Source organism: Tachysurus fulvidraco, chromosome 17, assembly GCF_022655615.1.
Source record: "Tachysurus fulvidraco isolate hzauxx_2018 chromosome 17, HZAU_PFXX_2.0, whole genome shotgun sequence".
In the NCBI taxonomy this organism is placed as follows: domain Eukaryota; kingdom Metazoa; phylum Chordata; class Actinopteri; order Siluriformes; family Bagridae; genus Tachysurus; species Tachysurus fulvidraco.
Window position 1 is genome coordinate 3,655,568 of NC_062534.1, and position 9,011 is coordinate 3,664,578.

A 9,011-nucleotide genomic window follows, 5' to 3' on the forward strand; every position below is an offset into this window, starting at 1 on the left:
GCCGTCGATTACCACCACAGAGGTCATGACTCATTCCTCTGTGCCACAGTCCAGTAGGTCCAGTCCACTTACCCAGCAAACCTAACAGGTCGACAGAGATTTGTTAAAACGCATGTTAATCAGTTTGAGCGACTTCGAAAAAACAGTCTAGTCATCTGATTTCAAACAAAATTTAAAACTCCTTTTTTTAATTTAATGTTAATATTTTGTATTAAAATATGAACTCCATACTGTGACTCATGGCCAGTGTTTACATAAAATGGGAACTTTTTAGAGCCAGTATGCTGTGGTGTTTAGCGTGTGTGTGTGTGTGTGTGTGTGTGTGTGTGTGTGTGTGTGTGTGTGTGTGTGTGTGTAAAATAAGGGGAGAGAAGGACACAGCTAGGTGGGGCAGAAAACAGGGCTCTGACTCATGTATTAAGTTAAAAAGGCATGTGGGCCGTTCATGTTGGACACGGGACGTTAAACCTTTCTGGGTTGACAGTGTTGGTCGTGTAAACGGCTAACACTGATTCTCACAGCTTCACTTGCTCCTCGAAAACAAGTGGGAAAATATTTATCCCCGAAGGCATGTCTGTAAACGTGTTTTATTTTTTTATTGATTTAAAGAGTCATCTTTCCAAATTATAAGTGGCACCAAATCCACCGTTTCATCTGGCTCATTTTTTACCGCGCATTAACAAGGGTTGCTATAGCGACGATGCCGTAACCTAGTAAGCTAGACATAAACATTAAATTTTCCCCCGCAGACTGTATTTTTCCATAAGAGCAACATCCAGGCCCGGTCCTGAGTGTATTCAGCACAGACAAGGACAGGAGTCTGGTCACATTTATCTTCCTCCAGCTGTAAGGGGAAGTTAAAAATTGTTGTGCGACAAAATCTGACAAGGTCACGATTCAGGAAATGGGATTTTAATTTTAATATCAGATTTCAAAGTACATATAAGCAATGAGTCTTAAAAGAATGATGACAAAAACAGGGATTTCAGGTATGTTTCCAATTCAAATCATTTGTTTGTTTTCCCTGGTGAATGCAGATCCAATCCCACACTGAGTCTCTCACACACACATTTTATTGGTGCAGATGAGGGTCATGTTTCAGTGATTAGATCCTGAATAACCCTGAAACAGGAAGTGAACCAACCTTGCCATGTTTTTGTTGCTGATGATGTTTTTCTGTCTCAGCTATAAAAAATTAAAAAAAAAAAAAAAAAAACGTGACTAAAGAACAAACAGGGGATCTAATGAAAATGCTTCAAACTAAAAAATTCTAGATTTATCTAGTAATATACTAAGTGAACTTCTGTGTTGTCCGTGCTTAGAGAATATTAAACTCCGATATAACTATTTAACTTTTTCCACCCACAGTTCATGTCATTGTTATGTGCAGTGAGAAAACAAAACAAACCAATCAAACATACGGGGTGGATGCGGCAGCGCGGTGGTTACGGTGGTCTGATAAACATAAGGTTGTGAGCTTGAATCCAAGGTTCACTGCTGGGCCCTTAAGCAAGGCTCTCAACCCTCAATTGCTTCGTTGTATACAAAAAATCTGCCATATGTCATAAATGTAAAAGTATAAATTTCACTATAAATCAAACATTGGATAAAAAGGTGTGAAAGGACCTTCTCAGAAAGGTCTGATGAAGGCAGAGAACCTGGATAAAAAGCACATGGACTTAAACTCAACAAAGGCACTTCAGGATCAAACCAGGAACCCTGGAGCTGTGATGAGGCAACAGCACGCTCCTTTGTGCCACAGAATAAAAAAGCCAAAATATATATTTTTTCTCCCTCCAGAATATAAGCGTGTGTGTGTGTGTGTGTGTGTGTGTCCACAGAGCAGCATGAATACAATGTGCAGAAAAAAGAGGAAGAGATACGTTTCCTCTCAGTCCAGTCACACAGGAAGCACTCGTGTTTTCAGCCCAAACTCTGAATCTTTTATAACATTAAACCTAGCAAAAACTCCCTCTCACTTCACCCAACACTTAATTTGGAGTATTTACATCCAAATATAAATAAGCACAATTAAACCACACAAAGAGGAACAGATGGATCGGGTGACTGAGCTTTTTGTTTGTGTGTGTGTGTGTGTGTGTGTGTGTTCACATATCGATCTCTGAGATGCGCGTCTAACAGACTTACGAGGAAGTGAAAAGATAAAAAGGGTGGAGACATACGAGTCGAGAGGTGGGGAAGGAGGGAAACATATTTCAACTTCATTTCCTGCCCTACTTGATTATGCAATCTTTGTTTTGTCCTGGATCAAAAACTGGCCTGATTCCACAATTTCCTGAAATCGGCCCTGAAAAACACGACCACTTACAAAGTTTAAGGAATAAGAATGCTAATGCTAATACGTATTTTTAGCATGACTGTGTTTTATTTAAGAAGCATGATTTTTTGCAATTAGACTAATAGTTGTACGTTATAAAAAAACATAAATGAACCCCTGGGGTTCATGAAGCACAGCCAGAGCATCTTTAAATATTTTCAATTATATTTATTTTATTATATTATAGTTCCATCAGTAGAAATTAGTTCACTGGCATGATATATTGTAAAAATACAAATATTGAGCCACAATTATCCATCTTTTGAAGTAACGTGTAAAGTTGCGTGTATATACGTCAGTAAACTAGATTTAGCTGTTCTCATAAAGCTCATTTGCATATGCCGACGCCCACAAAACTCCAAAAAAGGTGAAGTGCACAGACAGCTATGGGCACAAAAAATAAACAATCAGGGTAAAGTCAGAAAAAGAAAGAAGTTATTTCGATTCTCTTCAAAATTCAATTGTAAATAAGCAAGTTATTAACTGAGCAATTTGTTTACGACTCTGCACAGACAAACCGTATATAAGTCCTTATACACATATATACGTTTTATTTGTCTTAATTCATTTGTTTGTCATTGTTCGCTTTCTTAATAGTTTTAAATCCCATAATTAACGTCAAACAATCTTGACCTAGCGAGAATTAGCATGAGGATGTGACTCTAAAGCTTCTTCTTTAAATCTTTTCAGAGGAAGCTAAACTCTGTACAACAAATAAAAAGCTAAAAACTCTTGAGTACGTTCCAGATATAAAACATTGCATTAATCCGTGCAAATTCTATTCTATTCTATTTTTTCTTCTTCTTCTACAAATATTGCGATGCCCTCGAGAGTGAGCAGCAAAAATACAAACCTTCTGACGAATTTAAAGAACTGAACACGTTTAATATAAAGACATGAGAGAAAATAGAACATTTATGTAATTTTTCACACGTACATCCATTTGTATGGATACGTGACGCTCATTGTTTAATTTAGCTAAAAGCCATTTTTTTGTTTCTGGTAGTATAGTTTAATTTGTATTTTGTATGTGAAGTGTTTTATTTATTTATTTTAATTTCTTTGTTTTTGGTAGACTAGTTTAATTTGTATTTTGTATGCAAAGTGTTTTATTTACTTATTCATTTATTTAATTTCTTTGTTTCTGGTAGACTAGTTTAATTTGTATTTTGTATGCAAAGTGCTTTATTTATTTATTTATTTTGTTTTTGGTAGACTAGTTTAATTTGTATTTTGTATGTAAAGTGTTTTATTTTATTTTTTTAAGTTTACTATAAATCACTTAGAGAGTGTTTATACGACCTCTGTGCAGGATTATTGACAAACCACTTTTTTTGTATTTTCTTTTTAACATTATTGTTATTGTAACTGTATTAAAACGAGCAGTAGCGATCAGCCCGTACAGATGACATTAGCTGAACAGTGACAGCTCTGTGAAGCGGCTAACAAACAAACAAACAAACATCATCGCTATCTGTATCGCGGTGAAACCGTACAAATGTTTTTACACGACTTCCAAAATCACTCTTTCTAATAAATGCCTACAAAACAAACATCTAGGAGTTTTACTTACGACGAATTGGTGAGAAAGGAACGTTGCACGATCGGTATGAAAATCGAACTAAGCAGCTAGCATAAAACAGTTGTTAGCAGGCCAGCGGCTAGCGCTTAGCAGCTAAGCTACCCTTAATACACTGCTGTCAGTTCGGTAGCTTTAGCGACAACATGCAGCTGTTTAACACTAAAGGACTTGTTTATTTTCTCTCTCTCTCTCTCTCTCTCTCTCTCTCTCTCTCTCTCACACACTCACACACTTGATGTTCTCACCTGTTTTCACGCCTTATCCCACGACCCCTTTATTATTGTAGTACTTGTTCCAGTTGTAAATATTCCGCAAGCTTCCACAGTAACGTCCAGCTAACCGCTAATCTGTTAGCATTAGCTCACTGCGACCGGATTGTAGATAAAAGTTTACACTGGTCACGGATTTAACATGAACAACGCTAGAAAAGCAGCCGCACAGATCCGTTAGAGTTCCAGAAGGACGCGGTGCTCAGTTCGGCTGTTTGTTTGTTTGTTTGTTTGTTTGTTTATCTCCGATTTGTTTCTCTCTCTGAAGTGAAGTGAAGCTTCTCTGAGCCGCAAACACCGCGCTTGGCGTCACCGGGACACGTGACGTCATCTCACACGCACGTGACGGCATCAGGGGAAATGTATACAACTAGTATAAACGAGTAATAAATATTAAAGGCACTATATTATACTACAGATGTAAACCTCTAACTTCTGCTATGATATGATTCATTTCTTATTCCTAAGTCAGCGAGTCGATACTTGATGATACATTTGAATTTGCTATATGATTCATTTTCTATTCCTAAGGCAGCGAGTCGATACTTGATGAATCAACTGAATCATTATATTACGTTATATTATATTATATTATATTATATTATATTAACATATAATAAACACTGAGGCACACATCAACACAACATACCCCTCAAACTTGAAAAAAAAAAAAAAAAGATTAACACTGAATATGTTTTGGCCATGACAGATTTTTATTATTGCTGAAATATTTATAAAATCTCATATCCATATTCAGAATAACTCTTTGGTAATTGAGTAACGCATACATGTAGCCTGATAGCCACATAGTTAGCCAGACTTCTGTGTAAAAAAGTGTATTGTTTTTCACAAAACTGAGTTTCACATTTACGGAAAATATAAGCTTAGTTGATTCTATAAAAAAATACAAAAACGGACTGTCACAGATTCATACGTTCATGAAGAACAGAGAATAGCTGTTTTTTAGAGGTTTTATAGAGGTTTTCTATTTAAGATAAACTTGGACCAAAGGAAAACTCCACCCTGAACCCTAATAATTGTGATCTTCAACAGCGACCAAGAATTTTATTTTATAATAAGGCACCGAATCAACTTTTTCACCTAGGTGTTGGTCCATTTCCACATGATAGTTTCCTGTGATAAATACAATAACAAATGTTTAGCCACTGATAGTGGTAGCAATGGGAATTTCAGAGAGTAATATAGAAATTCAGCTTTAAAGTTTATGCTAATGCTCGTCATTTTGTTTACCGATAACTAGCCAAGATACCACCATATTCACTCGACATACACTCGACATTATATTTAATAAGTTTTAGGGTGGAGGTTTCCTTTGATGTGAGGTAGAAACAAGTCGTTATTACACCACTCCTGGTAAGGATCAGTGTTCAAGTCTAGCAAAGCTCAAAAATATCCTTAATACTATAAAAGCTGAGTTTCATCAAAAATCAGAGCCAGGACTAAGGAAAATATTTGATATAAAGCTATCTGCCAAAGATATACTGTACATGTGAAAGTTATACACATACCCATGGCTTGGCTTGAAACCAAGTGACCATGGCAACAGATAGCCTCGATGAGATTGAGGTAGAAAAATAAACAATGTGAATAATACAGTGAATTGGTAAAGATATAAACTTGCAACATGAAATAACTAATGAAATAACAGATAAGAGAATAAATAACCAGACGTATTTCTACCGTCCACTGCATCACAGGGAGTCCTCCGAGATCTGGGTTGAAATCCTGTGCTGTGTTGTAAAGCTTGTGTCTTGTAAGTAGTGAATGTCTAGAATATTGTATGTCTAGTAAATGTGTTTTTGTAACAGCACATGAAATGGTGTGTGTGTGAGTAAACAATGCAATGTTGTATCATGTGAAGAGGTTTAAGTGGTTCTGTCAGGGCCAAATCCATGCAGGTGAATCCATCCGAACTCCGTAAGATCAGATCCGATCCATAAGATCTGAGTGGCAAATGGGGGTCAAAATGGAGAGAGGCACAACAGAGACAAACAGAAAGAGAGACAGAGAGAGAGACAGACAGACAAAGAGAGAGAGAGAGAGAGAGAGAGTGAGTGAGAGAGAGTAAGAGTTATGTTTAACTGGTAACATACTGAATTTTAGGTTGCCACATCTACATAATACACCATTACGGTACACCAGTTTTGATTAGATGGGAAAAGGCACCAGAGTAGGGTGTACATATTTATCACTCTATACAGAAAAAAATGATTAAAAAACAATAAGCTATTACCTGTTTAAACCACATCAGAGCATCTTAAGCGGGTGACGCTTGACCTGTTAGGGGAGAAATTAATTTATCATCAGACTTCTGACTCACACCTTGTTTTAATTGTTGGAATGATGAAGTGAATGAGAGCATTGTGATGATAAAGCTGATTACCCGTTACTGGTTCTGCTGGCTCGTCCTTCTCTGGAGCTGGGACGATCCTGGCACTCGTGGGGGAAACTCCTAAAACCTTAACTTTCTTGTCTGTTTTGGGGGCTCCCTCCAACATGACTACCACATATTCATGCACAGGTTCCTCCAGAACAGCAGGAGGTGCTGTAGTTTCAGCTGATGTTGTCACCTCTGCCACCACCTGAACTTCTTTGGAGAGCTCATCCTTAATTTCTGCCCCAACCAGACTCATTGCATCTTTAGCAGGACTTTCTGCAACCACCTCTGAACTTTCTGTGACCACTGTGACCTCAGTAGCTTCTGGGACAACTGGAGATTCTGAAGACATTACTACAATCTCTGTTAGTAAAGGGTCTGGTGCTTGTTCTGTTGCTGCTGGGGCAGCTGATGGAGCTTCCTCTGCAACTAGTACCTCCTCAAAAATTGGGGCAACAGGGGCTTCCTCTACTGCTCCGGCAACTGACGCTTCCTCAACTATTGGAGCATCATCAGGTTCCTCTACTGCTGCAGAAACTGGTACCTCCACAACTCCTGAAGTAACAGCAGATTCCTCAATTGCAGATGTAACCGGTACCTCCTCAACTACTGGGGCAACAGCAGCTTCCTCAACTGCAGAGGCAACTGGCTCATTTTCAAGTACTGAGGCAACACCAGCTTCCTCTACTACTGGTGTAACTGGTACCTCCTCAAGTACCGGTGCTTCTTCAGCAACAAGCACTACAGGGGCTTCCGTTGGATTTTCTAGATCAACTTCAACCATAGTCTCTTTGACTGGAACCACCACTGGCATTTCCACTGGCACCACCAGCAGATCCTGGCTCACTGTAAAACAAAATGACATGCTGAGTTTATGCTGTTTCACACCAAACAGTGTGAAATCTTGTATCCAACAGATTCATTTGGGCCTTTGTTCTATTGTTCATTTTGAAAACTCTATAAGGAAACATAATACCGATTTCTTCTAAAGTACCAGCTATCGTGTTTGTAAAAGTGAATATAACTCCTGTAGTTGCTTGTTAGATAAACCTATAGCTGGGTAACAATTAAAAGAACTAAAAAAAAAACAAAAAAGAAAACAATATTAAAGGTGGGGTCTCCGTTGTTTGAAAGCCAATGTTGACATTTGAAATCGCCAAAACAAACACGCCTGGGTCCCACCCCTGTATTGATAGCTCCGCCCCACACATACACCAGACAAGTATAACCCAAGTATAACCCAGGCAAGTATTATGGCAGAACCTGTTGGGGCAGCTGACCGAGGGGGTATTTTTCATCAATAAATAAACTCACTGAGTAACACTATGGTAATACAGATGTGTTTTTGTAGTACTGTGTGTTGTACCGTGAAAGGTTTAGCTCCGTTTCACGCAGAAGACATTCAGTTCTCTCCAGCGCTGGGAAGCTGATCCTATATTAACACGTCCTACTTCTTGCCTTATCGTAAACCTTTCTTCGCTTCCTTTCTTTGTTTTTATCCACCATGTCGATGTTAATACCGCTTTCTGCTAATGTCACACATGCGCACTGAACACTCTCTCCGCCCATATTGACAAGACACGCCCCTTTCTACTCATTGGCTACACGTTTGTTTTGTTTTTGTTTTGTTTGGCGGACCGACGCAGTTTTATGAAGCATTTGTCAAACATCGGAGACCCCACCTTTAATTGTCTCAAGTAAGGTTTTGGGCCACCACAAGCTGCCATAGCTTCAGTGTCTCTTGGCAATGACTTTAGCTCGTCATAAAAAGGACTATGTAACACCACTTTTTTTTCTTTTCATTAATTTGTCTCCTGTTGTCAAATTAGCAAAAGTAAAATACTTTCATTCTAGTATATAATTTTGACAGATCAAAATGCAAATCAAAATAACGATGTGATAAATTAACATAGATGCTATTTCTGTTAGCAACATAGAGGAAAAATATTCAACGGATGGATATATTGTATGTGGATTCTATGTAGTGTATAAGATGGAATGAAATCATTTAATGACTCCAGAGCAGCTGTGAATACATAAACACCTTCACACCTGTTGCTCCTACAATTAATGACATTTACTTACGTTCCTGACCAGAGATGGGGGACTCGAGTCATATGACTTGACTCGAGTCAGACTTAAGTCACCAATTTGAGACTTGCTTGACAAATATTAAAAAAAGACTCGACATTCATGAATTGACTCGTACTTGAGTTAAATGATTCAGAGATGGGGACTCGACCTGACTCGAGTCAGACTTAAGTCGCAAATTTGAGACTTGAGACTTGCTTGACAAATATTAAAAAAGACTCATCTTGACTTTGACTTGACATTCATGACTTGAGACTTGACTCGGAATTGAGTTGAATGACTCAGAGATGGGGACTTGACTCGAGTCAGACTTAAGTTGCAAATTTGAGACTT

The 9,011-nt window shown here is 38.2% G+C and overlaps 2 protein-coding genes across 4 annotated transcripts in view; both read right to left on the minus strand.

Annotated features, from left to right (window-relative positions):
- elf2a (E74-like factor 2a (ets domain transcription factor)) overlaps positions 1-4,644 on the minus strand; it is a 12,654-nt gene extending 8,010 nt beyond the window's left edge. For 2 of the 3 annotated variants that reach the window (XM_027151981.2, XM_027151979.2), the window contains exons 1-2: positions 4,166-4,644; positions 1-81 (exon numbers count right to left, since the gene is read on the minus strand). The exon at positions 1-81 is cut by the window's left edge and continues 48 nt beyond it. In XM_027151981.2, the coding sequence (XP_027007782.2) occupies positions 1-27 (27 nt within the window). In that variant the 5' untranslated portion in view covers positions 28-81; positions 4,166-4,644. Of the gene's footprint in view, positions 82-3,911; positions 3,931-4,165 lie in introns of those variants that run through there. The other variant, XM_027151980.2, reaches the window with a different exon arrangement.
- A 235-nt stretch (positions 4,645-4,879) lies between these two features.
- On the minus strand, positions 4,880-7,751 carry LOC113645976 (ribonuclease E-like). The gene is made up of 3 exons (XM_027151957.2): positions 6,594-7,751; positions 6,444-6,487; positions 4,880-6,153 (listed from the first exon to the last, which is right to left on the minus strand). The coding sequence occupies exons 1-2, from the start codon at positions 7,450-7,452 to the stop codon at positions 6,468-6,470; spliced, it is 879 nt and encodes a 292-aa protein (XP_027007758.2). The 5' UTR covers positions 7,453-7,751; the 3' UTR covers positions 4,880-6,153; positions 6,444-6,467.
- Positions 7,752-9,011: the final 1,260 nt, after the last annotated feature.